This window comes from Magnolia sinica, chromosome 16 (assembly GCF_029962835.1).
Source record: "Magnolia sinica isolate HGM2019 chromosome 16, MsV1, whole genome shotgun sequence".
In the NCBI taxonomy this organism is placed as follows: domain Eukaryota; kingdom Viridiplantae; phylum Streptophyta; class Magnoliopsida; order Magnoliales; family Magnoliaceae; genus Magnolia; species Magnolia sinica.
The window spans coordinates 68,419,087-68,437,462 of NC_080588.1; the positions used below are offsets into that span (position 1 = coordinate 68,419,087).

General features: G+C 40.4%; 1 protein-coding gene across 1 annotated transcript; it reads right to left on the bottom strand.

The window, feature by feature from the left end:
• Positions 1-6,226: 6,226 nt before the first annotated feature.
• LOC131229465 (uncharacterized) lies at positions 6,227-8,037 on the bottom strand. The gene has a single exon (XM_058225428.1). The coding sequence runs from the start codon at positions 6,852-6,854 to the stop codon at positions 6,465-6,467; it is 390 nt and encodes a 129-aa protein (XP_058081411.1). The 5' UTR covers positions 6,855-8,037; the 3' UTR covers positions 6,227-6,464.
• Positions 8,038-18,376: the final 10,339 nt, after the last annotated feature.

Genomic DNA, 18,376 nt, shown 5'->3' on the forward strand with positions numbered 1-18,376 from the left:
AACTGGCGGGGTGAAGTACCCAATCCACGCCCCCCTTTCTTTCACCTAAACTTTCCCAAGCTGGACAATGGCCCAGGAACCGGACGGCTCCAATCATCCCACCATCAGCCACGTGTACAGACGAAAATAGCAAGCCTCCAAAGTAGAATTCAAAGGCTAGATCTGTTGACATGAACTGAACACCACCATCATAAAAGTACACGCCACAAGTGTACTCTTTCGGAGCGGCTCTCGGGCGTTGGATTTCCGACAAAAGCTGCCCAAATCACATGTATTTGCAAACGGAAAGATGCCCCTCTTGGAACCGCGTGATGGGGTTTTTCTGTCAATATACCAGCTAACCAGGGGCATTCGTGTCATTTCACACCCAGCTTCGGATCACTTCAAACCTTATAAAAATCCCCTGGCCCAAAGCCGAGGGGCATTTTCGTCACTCCCTAAAAAAAAAGTAGCATCCTAATCCCCAAAATTAGTATTTTTTGTTTTTGAAAAAGAGAAGTTATTTGATACACCGGGTGCGTATGATGCTTGATACACAGTCAGTTACAAATAGTACACTTAGAATCTAATAATAAAAACTAACCGTCTAAATTTTGGAAACTACAACTATTAGGATAAAATGTAAAAATCAGTTCGGTTGAAAAAACTTAAACTCTGATTTGTGGACAATTGTTTTGTAAAACAAGACCGTTGGATTTTTTCATTTCTTACCGTCCAATATATGTCTAGAAAAACTTAATATTTCGATTTAGAAACTAAGAGTTTTTTTTGTTCATTACACATCTAAGCTGTTGCCCATAATTGGACGGCTTAGTTTGAATTATTTGTATGCCACGTAAGCTATTTCCGTGTAATCTTACTGCCTGCGGATCGTTCATCATCATAATCTGGCAGAGTATGAAAAAGCAAAAAAGAGAATTTCAAACTCTATCATGCGCCTGGGGCGCTTTTGGATGTTAGATTATGAAAGTAGAAAGCTTCTGGAGTTCTATGGATTGAAGGCTGCTGTTACCTTTTCCCACTACTAAAAGGAGACCAGAACAACAACACGCACTCAAGCTTTGTGAGGTGGACCACGTTATCAAAATCGACTCCGTCCATCGTACGTGAGAAGTTATCTTAACCGTACATACAAAAAAATCTAATTAAAAACTCATGTGGTCTGCAGCAAAGGGAACAATGTAGATTGCTCCCAAACCACTAAAGTTAAAATGGTGTGGCCCACCTGAGTTTCAGTCGGGCTTATTTATTTATTTATTATTATTTATTATTATCTATTCTTCATCCTATATCTGATTAATGGGTTTCATGGAAGATACGTACGATGTGGCCCCACAACCAAAGCTATGGTTGGCGTCACTTCTCCATTCTTCCAACTGGTGTGGCGTATCCGACCATCGGATTTAGCTGATTTGTTGGCTAAACGGCTTATATCGAGGATAGAACCCGATAGACGGAGAGGATTTTACATATACACTTGGGTGTTTCACTTTGTGGATGGGACATATCTGTTAAATGACGCTGATTAAACAATCCTGACCATCAAATAGATGGCTGCCATTAGATGTAAAATAGGGAAACGGATTGGCTACTCCCCCTGCCACCAGCCGGGTGCCTGGTGGTCGGTGCTATGTGGGCCCAGCATGATGTATGTGTTTCATCCATTTTTACCTATCATTTGCATACAAATCTCAGTAGGACCACACCACAGGAAAACAATAGTGATTGGATATCCATCATTAAAATCCTCCTAAGGTCCACTGTACTGTTTATTTGACATCCAGTCTATTAATTAGGTCACACAGACCCAGATGAAGGGGAAAAAAATATAAGCTTCATCCAAAACTTTTATGGCCCCCAAAAAGTTTTTAACGGTCGACCTTAATTCAACACTGTTTCTTGTAATGTGGTCCACTTGAGATTGGGATATACCTCATTTTTGGTCTCATATCATAAAATGATCTAAAAACATAGATGGACCGAATGGATAAAACACATACATCATGGTGGGGCCCACAGAGCACCGACCACCAGCCAGGGGGAGTAGCCAATCCGTTGTGAGCGGTCCAAATTGGGAGGAAAATAAGATGATTACTATCATCTTATTGGCTTAAATTTTTTGGTTCTGCTCTAACTAAAGTTAGGTTGGGCAATTTGGACGGTCTGGATTTCCGTACAACAGTGCACGTGTGCGGTTGAAGATTCACCAACACGTTCTAAATGGTGCTAAACTAACACAGAGCCTATACGAAGATTTCCAAATACAGTGGTGGAGGCAGGTGTCCAGGGAAGAATGACCACACAGTATGTATAATTCCCACGTCGAAGGTGTGTGGGGCCCACCCCTTACGTGTGGTGGGATCCAGATTGTTTGAGGTGCGCATCCTCATCTACACCGTACTAACCCAGAATCATGCGGCGAGCAGCCTACAACCACACCTGAAACCTATATATTGGGATGGTGTGGCCCACCTGAGGTTTGTTGTGGCCCTTCGTCCTCGTGGGCTCACCTGATGAACAGTTTGGATGGCACGTACGCAGCACTGTGGACCCCACAATCCATCTGGACGTTTTATGGTGGCGTCCCATTCCCCACTGTCCCCCATCGTTCCTTTTGGTGGGGTGTGGCCCACTTCAGTTATTTTTGTTTGTGATCGCACACGGCGCATGTTAGCATTGGAAGTTCAGTCCAAAAAGCCTAAAACGCTGGCGCTCTTCCATTCCTATGAAGGAATGTTTTATCATGGTTTCTGAATCATAGGCAGTCCATAAATTTCAGTCCACCCCCCAAAAAGAAAGAAATTTTAGTTTTCACCACTGAATAATTGCTTTTTACATTTCCAAAAGGTTAGTTTGGTCATTACGAATAAAAAAGTTACACTGTGCGTCCCATACCGTTTCGTAGAGCTACCATCCCCACAAAATCCTTGACTGGTGCAATTTTTCAATGGATCCGAACGGTACAATTAGTGGACCGCGCATTGGATGAGCCATCACTCAGGAAGACAAAACGATTGGAACTTAATATGATGAAAAAAATGTACTGCTCGATCCATCGGTCGTGAATGGTTAGATTCACCAGTAGCAGTAGATTTTTTCATCAGGCCCATCCGTGGAGTGGGCCTATCGTTTAGTAGGCTTGGATTGATCATGCATTAGACGCAAACGCACTCTGGTTTCGTTCGGATGTGGGTCCTACTGAAATATTCCTGACCGTTTATACTATGGGCATATCACCGTGGATGACGATGATTCGAATATTCCAACACTAAGATCATTTAACATTTGTTTTGAATGTAGACCGTCTGTTTTAACTGTTGATTCGTGTGCCATCTTTAAAATGTTTCTGGGTATCGTCCATCCAAGTTAGGCCCATCAAATAAACGGTTTGGATCATTGCATCACGACCCATATTCCACGGGTACAACCTCGACGTGAAAAATAACAATACACCAGCATTTAAGCGAACCACAATATTACTAATATCATACAATGATCTAACCCGATGTCTGGGCTTTCAGTTGGAGCCAATGCGGAAGTGACGCCCACCGTTGATATGATGGGCCCCACCATGAACATATCCCCCACAAAGCCCGCAGAATGGAGGATCCAACCTATAAAAATTTGGCTTGTCAAAGAGTAAGGAATATTCCACGTGGGAGATTATCTTCCCATGGGCATTCCGAAAGTGGGTCCAGCGATATTAACGGTTTGGATCAGCAAGGTCGCAAAAGTGTTTTAAAAAAATGCTGTTTAAAAGGACTGACAACCCCTAATCTGATGTGGTGTTTAGATGGATGGGGCCCACGTCAGAGCCACCATGCAAGCCCAGTTCCCAACACTTAGATGGCGCGTATGTCAGAGATCCAGGCCGTTCATCAGCTAGTTTACACTCTCAGCATACCGAGACACACATACAAGAAAAGAAAAATAAAAAATAAAAAATAAAAAATAAAAAAACGTTGGCCCATTGATCAGCAGATCACCCTATCATGCCAGAAAAAAAGACAATAAATCAACGGTCCAAATTCACCGTACGTGTGTGGCTAATTGAGTATACTAGCCTGATTTTATATATATATATATATATATATATATATATATATATATATATATATATATATATACACACACGGAAACGCTCACCTGCGAACCAGTTCGTACATACTACGTACGAACTTTTTTGAGAACCCATCATACGTGATGTGGATCCAAAATCTGAACCGTTCATGTGAAGCAGCACCTCCTGAAACCCCCCGGGCCCAAGTTTTACTTTGATCTAAAAGTTTGATGGGCCATGAAAAATGAAAACAGTTTCCTCCCTTGATTTGCATTTCTCTTTGCGATGGCCCACCAGAACATTCGATCGGGGTGAAAATTTGTCACATAGGGTTTTATGGGATTCCGCATCACATGGACCGTTCAGATTAGACACCCATGGCACGTGTGCAAAGGTGCGCACGTGCGTAGGTGCGCAGGGAGCATGACTCTATATATATATATATATATATATATATATATATATATATATATATATATATAACAAGTTCGCATTGCACACTACTCATGGCCCAGATTTATCACACATGGTAGCTGTGATGAAGAGCCCCCGTTCTCTCAAACCCCTCAAAATGAGAAGAAAAAAAGAAAAGAAAAAGGCCTTCTAATCAAAGAGAGTTGAATGAGAAAAAAAAAAGAGAGAGAGAGCAAACGGGAGTTATTTTATACTCTGGCTGTGTAAGCTTGATACGCAGCAGTCGGAAATGTAAACGACGAATGCATTAACTAAAATTAAACCGACTAAATTGTGAAAATCACTGCCTGCAAGCCACAATCCGAAAATCAATCCTAACCTTCGATTCGTGGATACTTGTTTGTTGAAATAAGACCGTTGGAAATCTTCCATTATTGACAGTTCAATAAATGGCCACCAATCTAATATTACGAAAATCAAATAAGCCTAACTTCTGGTTTATGATACATCTAAAGTTGGACACATAATCTGGACGGTTTAATTTGAATTACTTGATTCAAGGAACGTAATTTCCAAGTAATTGCAAGTCCATCACACACTGCCGGAGTATTAAAAGACTAAAAGACGCTTTAAAGTAGTAAAAAAACCAAGGTGGGACCCACCAAATGAATGATTATTTTTTTAACACACGCGCACACACCCTCACACACTCACACTGTAGAGGAATTTCACCGCCTATGGGTACTCGAACCCTTGACCCGGTGTTGAAACTCCGGAGAGTCTACCACCCGAGCAAGAGTAAGCACCCCAAAATGAGTGATTCAAATTGTTGATTGGACATACTCTCTTACGGTTATAGCTATCAATGAACAGTTAGTGGAATACATGGACGGTTGGGATCGATCACTGGGATGTCCACGTGGCCAGTACACTGGACCATTTCTCGGCTTATATGAATATTTTTGAAATAGGGGGCTGTTACCGAAGAGAAATGCTCCGGAGAGCACGATAGTCCATTCCATTGCTTTTCTAGATTGTTCACTAGGATAGACGCACACATGTTGGGCTACCATGAAAAATCACACTTATCTGAGGAATATTAACAGCTTGATCAATGGCCTTAAACATGGACGGTCAATATCATTTACACAAAGATGGATCCAATCACCAATTTGATCCGTCTATTTGCTGGGAATCATCATGGATTGCTTATGATTCAAAAGAATGAACTTTGTCAGGCAATCGCAACCATCCCATATATGGGTTGGGAAAAGGATGGCTACAGAAAATAAAACCAAATTAAGGATGGATTGGATCGTCCAATGAGTGTGATTTTCACAAAATGGCACTTGAAATATGTTCTTAAATTAATGGAGGGTTCAGATCAATCGATTGGATTGTCCATGTGAACTGATGCAACTAGGAGCACTATAACCTACAGTGCTCCTGAAAGCACTAAAGAATTACTCTTTAATGAAAAATAAATAAATAAATAAATAAGATGAAATACAGGAATAAAGGCCTGAGTTATATGATCTGTTACATCCATGGAAGAACCAAAGGCCAGGTTTATATGATCTGTTACATCCATGGAAAAACCTTCTCCTTACATCATCATATCATCACATCAGATGGCCACGATGTGATGGTGATAATGGCAGAAGTGAAAATCCAAAAAAAAAAAAAAAAAGGAATATTCCTAGAAAGATGAGAATGGTGATTGAAAATCCAACTAAAAGAGAAACAGAAAAAAAAAAAGAAAAAAAAAGAGCTTTTTTGTCATCTATTACATCTATTGAAGAAAAGAAGAAGAAGATAAAATCTCATCATCTGATGATCCTGATGCTCATGACCATGATATATAGCAATGATGCTGAAAATCCAAAAAAAAAAATAAAAATAACATAACAAAAGATCAAGAAGAAGATAAAAACAGGCCCATTTCACATACATCAGAGAGAGAAAGAGAGAGAAATTGAGCCAACCCATGTCAAGATTCAGCAGCTGGAGTTGGGTTTTGAGGAGATTGCTCTGCATGCTTTGTTTCTTGAGTGTTCTCAACCGGAATTGTGATTGGAACAGAGTCGGCGCTGCTGCCAGCATTGGCGTTGTTCCTCGGCAATGGCTGGTCGATCCTTCCGTCGATGCAAGAAGAGCATTTCCTCTCAATCCAGCCTTCGAAGTCGAATTGCCCATAGCCCATGATTCTCCTCCCAGAGCAGAGCCGACCGATCATTCCTGCGATGATGCCTAAGATCGTGATCACGGCGAGGACGGCAATCACAGGGCCGATTGATCCACTTCCTGAGTGGGAGTTGTAGGCTTGCTGATTTAGAACCATTGGAGGGGATTGCTGCTGCTGATCTAGTGGCATTGACATTGTAAAACCCAGAAAAATCAACTCCTTTCTGCTTCTTCTCTTGGGAATGACGATGAAAAGGTGAAACTTTTATTCAGGAAACCAATGGAGATCTCGGGGTTTTTCACAGAAAGGTGAGAAATTTCACTTGGTTGAAAGTTATAGAAAACAGGTTTTAAATTGATGAAAGATGAGTGAAATTTCTGGGTTTTCCATTTTTTGTAAGGGAAGAAAAGGTAGGACTTTTAGGAGATTTTATGCCCAGAAATTTCTGGGTTTTGAGATTCTGAAGTTTAGGAAGATTCAAAGTTGCAATCTTTTTTCAATCAAGCTCTACAAAGCACTCAAAACGGTTAGTGGGTTTTTGAAGAATTTCTTCTTTATGGGCGTCTTCAAAACATGTAGGGAGTGGGAAAAGATGGGATTTTTACGGATTTAATGCCCAGATATCCTGGATTTTGAGGTTCTGAAGCTTAAAAGCATGGAAGGTTGAATCATTTATTCATTTAAGCTCATAAAAAAACTGACATCCTTTCTGGGTTTTGTGGGAGGTTTTTGAAGAATTACAGTATTTTCGGGCTGATCAAAACAGGGGAAGGTAGAATAAGTTGGGGAGTTTGAGAGATTTTCTGATTCGAAAACTTCAAAAGAAAAGAAAGAAAAGAAGAAGAAGAAAAAAAAAAACTGTAGCTTTTGATGCTTATAGAAACCACTAAAACCTGGAATTTTTCTGGTTATTACCCCTTTTATCTTTACTACTGATACTATAATAAGAGAGAGAGAAAGAGATGAAAGAAAACAGAAAAAGCCAAGAAAAAGCTTACTTCTACTGCTCTCAGTAAAAAGAGCCAATTTATAAAATGGATATTCAGTTTTTTTTTTTTTTAAAGAACAAAAGTAGGGTTTTGCTCAAAACCCCAGAAAAAGGAAAAGGGTGAGAAAAGATGAAGAAAGTTGGACTATTTGCTGGCCAAAACCCTAGAAAAACCCTTGCAAAAACACAATCACAGGCCTTTTTCACCTCAGGAGGAACCTTTCTGGTACTGCAAGAAATCTGAAAAAAAGACCGACTTTTCAAAATTCAAAAAACAGGTCTGCTTTTTCTAAGATCTGATGAGTTTTTTCTAATTTTCTTCTTTCTGCTTTTTTGTGGGTTTTGGGTTCTTGTAAAAGAGAGGAAAGCATTTTTCTTCGAGTGAAGAAAATGGGATTTTCGATAGGCGGTTTTTGTTTTTTTTATTAATTATTATTGTGACTAGACTACTAGTTCTGGACCATTAAAAAATGGTGGTGACCATTGGAATGGACACATCGGATTGTTGTAATGCAATCTAGACCGTCCAAGTACTTTCCACAACTGTGGATGGAGCATAGAAGATAATATCAACTGTCTGATTGTTCACTTTAGATGTGGACTGCTCGGTATTTACTTTAAGACTGTCCATTTAGTAGACATTAATTGGATGGCTAGGTTTGCTTCAGTGTGATTTTTGGGTTATGCCCCATCATGAATGTAACCCACAGTTTGGATTGTCTGAATAGCTTTACATCAGTTCCGCATGTAAGGATGATGGGTCACCACCACTTTTTTCTAACGATGGATAAGCAACATAGCCGTTCAGGGACGCAGATTGCGTGATGACCCTGGCACTACCGACTTACGTGGTGGCATGACTTTGTGGGGCCCAACATGATGTATGAATTTTATCCATTCCATCCATCATTTTTTTCATATAATTTTAGGCCATAGTACGAAAATTTAAGTACATCCAAAGCTCAAGTGGACCACACGACAGGAAACAGCAGAGATGATGACGACCACCGTTGAAATCTTCCTAGGCCTCATCCAACCTGTTCACAAGGTCACGCAGACCTGGATGAAGGGAAAACACATATATCAGCTTGATCTAAAATTTCTGAGGCCCCCGAGATAGTTTCAACGGTAAGCGTCCAATCCCCACTGTTGCGGTGTGGTCCGCTTGAAATTTGGATGTGCTTCAATTTTGGGCTCATGGCCCTATTAAATGGATGGACGGTGCGGATTACATATACATCAATAACTTTCCAGCGTCATATTACAGGCACGAAATGGATAGCCGTTCGTAAAGTTAGAGACAAGATTAAAATGCTCAACGGTCTGGATTCAAAAGAAAAATGATCGGTCAATCGGAGGTTAGAAGTGTCCTGTCCCTCAGATTTTGTGGTTGGAATCTATTTCAGTGTATCCATTAATTATGACCGTTTTAATTTTGGTAGATATAATATGCAGTGCATCCAATTTCGAGAGCGTGCGTATGAACCATGATAGACTGCCAGAGTACCCAATAACTCTTACTGTGTCTATATTTAGTGAAGAGGTTGGCTGGATATTGTTACATGACATGTAGGGACTGCAGCCTTTTGAAACTGGGCGGTCTTCAAATGATCCAAGCCATTGATATTATTAGTCTCAACTTGTGCGGTGGATAGACAAATTTCTTAAATTAGATTATTTTAAACATTTGAAAATTGGCGCTCTTGCTTTGAAAATGAACGGTCATCATACTCTTTGTGTAATTAAATGGATGAAGTATTCAATCTGACATCAACGGTCTGGGTGATTGAGAAAAGCCCAAATTGCAATGGATAACATCTTGCAATACATCAGGATGTATCAGGAGGAAACGTCTTTAGCATACAATGCCTTTATTTTCTGCCCATTTGCACTTCAGTGGAATATCCAAGCCGTGAAGATGGTGGGCCATATGATGAATATCACATGGAAGTAACAATTGAAAAAATTAACTCATTAGATGTGCTGCACAAATACATTGATTTGATTTTAATAGTATAGCCCACCTGATTTAGAGCCATTGGAGGGGCTTTAATGCTCCCTTTTCAAAAGGTAGGAGAGTCACACTAGTAACAATGGTAGCTAGGCTACTGATCCATCATACGCATGGCATGCCGATGATAGTTAGAAATAATTTAAATTAACAACCACATCAAAATCATACTAATACGATGATCCAAACTAGCTAGACATTTAATGAACTAGTAAAAAACATTGGTAAGTCACGGGAGCCGAGATTTTTATGCTCCAGTCCATTTGAGACTTATTTTCACAATTATTATTGAAGTATATAATTCATTGAGTGCATTATAATCATTTTGTCAAACATCGCATATATACATTAATTTGAAGTATTATAGTTAACGTACTTAATTAAATTTAGTTTCAGTAAATATACAATTAAATTTAGTTTTGGCAAATATACTACAGAATTTCAATACATTCGAATTACATACTATCAAATATAAATTTTGAATTCCCATGTATTATAAAACATGAATAGTTATATCAGATCTAATGCTAGATGTTTGGTTTGAATCCACTATTTCAACATAAGGTGCATTCGGTTGCAAGGATGTTGGGAATTTATTATTACAAGTAATGGTACCCTCTGATTTCCATATAAAGGACATAGTGATGATAAGGACCCTCATTAACTTCCATTCTGTTTAACTATTAATTGAGGCCTATTGTAATGTTTGTGAAAACTGCACTTTCTTCATTCATTTTAAGATCATGTTAAAACATATAAGGAAAAAAAAAGGGGGAGGTGGATTCAAAACTCAAGTAGTGCCTCCTTGAGGTCCATTGTGATTGTTTCCACGCTATTTATACTGTTCATAAGGATGTTAAACTTAAATAAAATAAAATAAAATAAATATTAACCTTATAAAAATTAGTTACATCGCCATGGACATTTAATGCTCACCATTATTATTATTGCTATTATTATTATTATCATCATCATCGTTATTATGTTTCTCGCAAACATCACGGTGGCCATATCTAGTTTCAGTCATAAGAAGCTCTGGTAAAGGCTTTCGCAAGCCATCCATGTTTCCATTTCTCATCCATCCACCGTGAGTGAAATTTAAATACTACTTGGTAGCAAATACAAGTTACAGAACCCTTGACAAGTGACACGTTGTCATTTCTGACAGTGTACATTTTCTGATAATCAGCACCGTGCATCTAATGAGTTATAGAGAGGATGGAAATATCTGAGCCACCAATCTGTCGGAGATTTCTTAAAATTAAATGTGGAAGGTTTATCCATGGTGGAGTACAACAGCCATTGATATGATCCACAGGCTCCACTAGAACGGATCCGAACCGCTCATTAAAATCAGTTATACATTGGATCGCATTTTATCCAGGATGTCTGAAATCTGGCACATTTAAAAGATCAAAGCGTGGATGTCCTGCCCTGAACTTACATCAATTGGATCCTCAGCCATCCGTGCGTTTTTTTTTTTTCAAAATACAGGCATCTATCCATATGGGAGCGGATTGCCTGTGACTCCATCCAGTGTGGGCTCCACAGAGATATCCACGGAGATTTCTTAGACAAATCCACTTCATCCATCTGTTTTGAAATACTATAGAAGGGAAATATTTTAAAAATCAAGCAGATCCAAAAATCAGGTGGGACACACCAACAAAACAGTGGGAACATCAACTTCCACCAAGGATACACGACTTCGGTGAGGGTGCGCCACGGGCCCACCTTGATGTATTTGTTTTATATCCATGCCGTCCTTATATTTTCACAGATCATTTCAGGGCATAAGCCCAAAATTGAAGGAGATACAAATCTTACGTGGACCACAGCACATCAAACAGTGGTGATTAAATGCCCATCATTAAAAAATTTCTGGGCCTACCATAATGTTGATTTGTCCTGGAACCAATTGATAAGGTCATACAGACTCGGATGAAGTGAAAACACAAATATCAGCTTAATCCAAAGCTTTTGTCGCCTGCAAGAAGTTTTTTACGGTGGACATTTAATCACCTTTTTTAACCCTGGTTGTGGCTCAGTAAGAGTTGGAATGGCTTCATTTTTTATTACATATAGTAAATTGAGCTGATAAAAACGGATGGACGGCGTGGATGTACAACATATACATCAAAGTGGTCCCCACAGGCATGGCCTCACCGATGTTTCCTGGTCTGACCAAAACGCTCCCCTATGCAGTGCGTCCCATCAGATGACCTGATGGGGTGTTGTACACGGGTGCCACGTGTGACACGCATGGAGAGAGCAGTACTCAGGTACTGTACAATGCTCGCCCGCGAATATGTACACTTTGCTCGAGTTGTCCGTCGGTAGTGAATCAAAACCGCTGATATGATGGGACCCTTTTTGGACGCTTCATGTACCTGACAGTACCAGGAACGTAAAAGACACTCGCGTGAGGCTTCATACGGATGGACGCGAGCTGCGACCCTTGGGTCCTAGCTCTTGCTCCAGACTCTTTGGGCGTACCTGAACAGTTAAGAGAGATGGGATTACGAGGGTTATTGGCCACCATCCTATCCTGTCTGCTGTTTGTGACGGCGGGATGTATTTCATCCACCTGCACTCGTGAACTGTTCGGATTCTACCAATTTCAGGATGCAAATTTTCACCACTATGTGAGGCCGACAGAGATATCAATGAGATATCCACTCCCTCCATCATTTTCACCAGCTTACATTCAGCTATGAACCTGTTTTGAGACAGATACAAAACGGTAAGTGAAGCACACCATGAGAAGCAGTGAAGATACAAACTCATCCATTTGTAACGGTCCAAACATGCTGCTGTATATCCCATGAGCTATCCCAAACCCACAACAGACAAACACCAACACTGTCATTATTGCCTTAAAAACCATTCCATCCCTCCTAGTCCCATGGAATCGGTCTGGCCAAACACGCCCTTAGGAGTTTCAGCACCAATGCGTGAGTATGTGGTGGTTTGTGTGCGTGTGTCATAAATAAAAAAATATTTAAAAAATAAACAGCTACAACCCGGAGCCAGTGATGCGGGTGGAGCCCACCTTAATGGATGCATTGTATATCCATGCCGTCCATCTATTTTGCCCCCTTATTTTAGTATATGGTCCAAAAATTAAGAAAATAAAAAACTTTAGTGGACCATACCATAGGAAACAGTGGTCGTTGAATATCCACCATCAAAAACTTGCCTGGGTCCCCAGGTACGGATGCGGGGTGTTACTTTTTGCTGACATGGATGATCCCTTCGGGAGTGGATTAGGTGCGGCCCTTACTGTGGGGCCCACAAAAAAGAAACGCATCCAAATCTTAGGTGGACCATACTATACTAAACAGTAGTGATTAATCGGGCCACCATTAGAAACTTCGTAGAGCCCGCTGTAATGTTTCAGTAATATGAGGTTACACAAAACTAAGGGCCTGTTTGTTGTACTTAACGGAAAATGTGAAAAATATTCCATGTTTAATGGTGTTTGTTAAAAGGAAAGTGCTCCGTGCCTTTATGTTGAAATTTTTGGGTGATGGGAGACCTTTTATGTTGAAAATTTTCCACGCTGGGAATCTAGCTTAATGGGGAATGGAGAATGCGCTATATGATTATTAATTTTTTAATCCAAAATTATTCCTTAAGAGAGATTTTCTCCCTTGTATTATACACATCCCAACTTTTAACACAGGCACTTCTCTGAACACACCATGATGTATGTGTTTCATCCATTTTTAAAGATCATTTTAGGGCTTCATACCAAAAATTAGAGTAATATAAATCTCAGATGGACCACACCACAGGAAGACAATAGTGATTGGATATCCACTATTAAAATTCTCGTAAAGCCTAATGTATTGTTTATTTGACATCCAATCCATTGATTAGGTCATATAGACCAAGATGAATGGAAAAAAAAAAGATTATCTTGATCCAAAACTTTTATGGCCCCCAAAAAGTTTTTAATGGTCGATGTTCATTCAATACTGTTTTCCTGTAATGTGGTCCACTTGAAATTGAGATATACCTCATTTTTTGTCTCATACCATAAAATGATCTAGAAACATAGATGGACAACATAGATGAAACACATGCATCATAGTGGGGCCCATGTAGCACAGACTACTAGCCATTGGCTGGTGGCAGGGGAGTAGCCAATCTGTTTCCGCGAACGCCAACTGGATACTGAGCGCGCGGATTAGGTACTACCCCCGCCTGTTGGGAGCTGGGGACAGGTGGAGGCTCTAAGCGCCACTAAGGGTCCACCATGATGTATTAAGTTTATCCACACCGTCCATCCATTTTTTCATATTATTTTAGATTATTATCCGAAAAATATATAAGATCAAAATCTCAAATGGACCTAACGGTAGTGATTAAATTTGTGCCGTTAAAAATTTCTTAGGGATCAGTGAAGGTTTAGATCAAGATGATATTTGTTTTTTGACTTCATCCAGGTGTATATGACCATATTAATGGGTTGGATGGAAAATAAATGACACAGTTAGAGCTGGGCAAAACAGACCCGATCCAGTGGATCTGACCCGATCAAACCCGATCCGACCCAATCAGAACCGAACCGACGGTCTGGATCGGTGCGGATTGGGTAGCCCCATCTAGATCCAAAATTTTTCCGGATCGAGTTCAGATTGGCCATGATCCAACCCGACCCAACCTAAAAACCCGATCCAAATGGATCCGGACCGATCCGATCCGATCCTGCCCAATCCGGAGTAGTTCTTATTAATACTTCTACTTTTTCCCGTGGTATGATCCGCTTGAGCTTTGGATATGCATCAATTTTGGGTTCAACCACTAAAATGATCTGCAAAAATGAATGGACGGCGTGGATAAACTACATGCATTCAAGGTGGGCCCCAACAAAGTTTGCTGTGTACAAATGGAAGAGAATTTGCTGGTGTACCACACACAGCTATGTAGCTGGCTATGCGTCTAGCTGTAGGTACGTGTCGTGCCAAGACGAGCACTAACACTCCTCGAGTTGCGAGTTGTACGAACAGTTCAAGGGAGATTAAAGTTATATGGCTCCAGCATGATGTATATGTTTCATCCATTCCGTTCATCCATTTTATAGATCATTTTAGGGCTTTGTAAAAAAATGATAAGGATGTAAGTCTCAGGTGGACCACACCATAAGAAAACAATAATGGTTGGATATCCACCATTATAATCCTCCTAAGGCCCACTATACTGTTTATTTGACATCTAATCTGTTGATTAGGTCATAAAGACCCAGATGAAGGGAAAAAAAAATATCAGCTTGATCAAAAACTTCTATGGCCTCCAAAACGTTTTTAATGGTCAACATTCATTCAACACTGTTTCCTATATAATGTGGTCCACTTGAGATTTCGATATACATCATTTTTTTTTCTCATAATATAAAATGATATGTAAAAATAGATGGAGGACATGGATGGAACACATACATCATGGTGGGGCCCACTGAGCACTGACCACCAGCCATTGGTTGGTGGCAGGGGGAGTAGCCAATCCTCGAGCTCCAAGTTGTACAAACGGTTTAAAGGAGATCAAAGTTATATGGGCCCCACGGTGATGTATTTATTATATCTACATCGTTTATATATTTTTAGAGACCATTATATAACATTATCCAAAAAATGAATAATATCCAAAGATTATCTGGACCACACCACAAATAGCAGCAGATTACCGTTAAATAATTTGTGTGGTCCACTTGATAATTAGATCTATCTTATTTTTCATCTTAAGCCTTAAGATGAGCTCGCCAAATGGATGGACGGTTTGGATATAACACATACCCTATATTCAAGCCTACAAAACTCAGTAACATCAATCCAAAAGTCACTTGTGCAACAGTGCAAGCACAGCTTGCATGAAAAGCAAGTTACTGTAATTCCGTGCAGTGCACGATCCACAGTCCAATAAAAGCGTTCATATGGTGGATGGAAAGTTCATTAGAGCTATGTGGGGCCCACCTTGATGTATATGTTTTATCTAAGCCGTTCAACCATTTTGACATATCATTTTAGTCATTAAGCACAAAAATAAGGTATATTAAAGGCTGAAGTGGACCACACCATATAAAGGAGTTGGATTAAATTTATGCCATCCGAATCGTACCCAACCCGATTCGACCGAGTCGGACTCGGTTTCCCTGACCGAGTCGAACTCGGTTTGGGTTAGCCCAACCATGCATCGGATCGGTCCGAGTCAGGTGACCCGGACTCAGTCCCGGATCGGATCGAATTCGGATCAAGCCATTAAGATTTTGGTTCGGATCGAGTTGGATCCAATCCGATCCGATCCGGACCGATGCCCAGCTCTAGACACAGTGGGTCGCAAGAAGGTTTCAACGGTGGGCATTCTTAGCACCATTGCTTCCTATGGTGTGGTCGACTTGAGCCTTGGATATGCCTTATTTTTTTATCCATAACTCTAGCATGATATGAAAAAAAGTATGGACAGTATGGATAATATTCATAAATCACAGTAGACTATCAATGGCCGTTGGAGCCTCCGCCTGTCCCGAGCTCCGAACAGGCAGGGTAGTACCTAATCCGCGCCCAGATACTAATGGGTTGAGTGGCAAGACTCACTACTGAAGTGACGTCACTAAGCTATGTAGGCCCCATCATGATGCATGATTTCTAGGATGTGGATTGGCTGGTGTATCTCACACCAGCTATATAGCTACTGTATTGACGTTAACAAATTATGTGGGTCTTATCATGAGGTATGTGTTATATCCAGAGCGTCCATCCATCTGAAGAGCTCGTATTAAGGCATGAGACTAAAAATAAGACATATCTAACTATCAAGTGGACCACACTTCCAAAAGCAGCGGGGGATTTTATTGCTACTGGTACTCAACCCTACATGACACATAGTGACAATCTTCGGGCCTTATTAATAATAATATTTTAGTTTTCTATTAAGTATTTTAATTTATTTGAATTAAATATAATGATTTTATTTTCATTTAATAAAAAATAATTTCTTTATAATGTAAAACATTTCCAAACGTGAGATAGGGGCAAATGTGTCAAATTAACATATTTCAAACATTTAAGATGTTTGTTAACAAACAGGTTGTTTCAAATTCAATACTTAATTTTCAGACTTCAGCCATAATTATTAAACAAGTTTTTTGACTTCAGATTTCAAATTCAGGCTTCAGATTTCAGATTCAGTCTTGTAGACACCCCACCCAGGCAAATATCTCGAGAAGGCTAAGACAATCCATGAACCGTGATCTATCCAAAACCAAAATCCAAACCTTACCCGAACCCGAAACCATAATCCAAACTTTACTTGAACCCAAAACCAAAATCCAAACCTTATCTGAACCCAAAACCCTAATCCAAACCATACCCAAACTTGAAATCCTAATTTAAGTCATTAGAACCTCCCGAATCTAGAACCCATTTAAAGCGAAGACAGCCTAAAAATACACCTAGCTGAGCTAAAAACCCGAAAAAGGGACCACCAGACAAACCAGCATGCTACACGAGGACCGCACGTGTGAGCCCGGCCCGAGAGATAGTTGGACTACCGCCGGCGGTAGTTTGACTACCGCCAACGGTACTCTGATTACCACTGCTCGCCGAACGCGTCTGTCCTCCGAGCAACAGCTGTCCCTTAGCCCGAAAGTCAACTTTCCTTTAAATTTACCCCTCTAGGGTTTATTATTTATCGTTTTACCAACCCTAAGAGCCAATGAGAGAGCGTCATGTGGCGTTCCTCTCTCCTCAACCAACCATAACTTGCCACCTCATCTTTTACCCCTCCTAAACCATACAATTACCATAAGACCATTGGAGAAGGCTATAAATAGCCCTCTCCTCTTCACATCTCAAGAATTCACTTCTCATTTCTAAAGCTAAGTAAGAGGGAGAGAGAGAGAGGAAGAGAGTGAGAGTGAGGAGGAGCTCCCAAGCCTCCAAGTCTAGATTTTTCAGCTATCTCCTTAGTTCATTCCCTACCTTTCCAACCATCCTGATCCCCAAGTCAAGCCCAGATTGATCATGGATCAATTCATGTCTTAGCCTACTCAAGATTAAGCCAAAGATCCATTCGTTTTGCATACAAGCATTCGTCATGACATCTATTCCGTTCTCAACCCTCTTGCCTCTCTAGATCTCTAGTGAACGTATGCTCTGTGACTTGTCGTACACCGGATCCTTTCACATCAGAAATTCTTAGTGAATTAGTCTATTTCTTTATCTCTTTGCATAAGTACCATCACACCCGCCTTCTAGATACACCATTGGACGTATGCTCTGTGGCTTGTCGAAATCTCGGATCTTGCTACACAGAAATCCATGTGCGTGCCTAGTCTCATCTCGACCACAACATCCCTCATTTCTTGATATTGTTTTACCACACCAAGTAGAGACCGTACATTTGTACGGGCAGAGAGGGTGCCTAACCCCTTCCCTCTTTGTAACTGAGGTCTCTTACTCAGAATTCCGGATCATAGACCAGGAGTTAATCTAAGGTAGGAGAGTCTTCGAATTTCTCCAACCTTACGTATTCCGTGGGTTCTAACCGACTGCGGGATTCTAAGATTAATTGGCTAGTGGCGACTCCAACATCCACAAATCGGCCTACTCACCCCCACTACCAAAACCATAACATGTAAATCAGCGTGGGCGCAGATTTCTAGTGTCTACAGGTCTTTAGACTTCAGATTTAACAAACGGTGCCTAAATCTAGGAA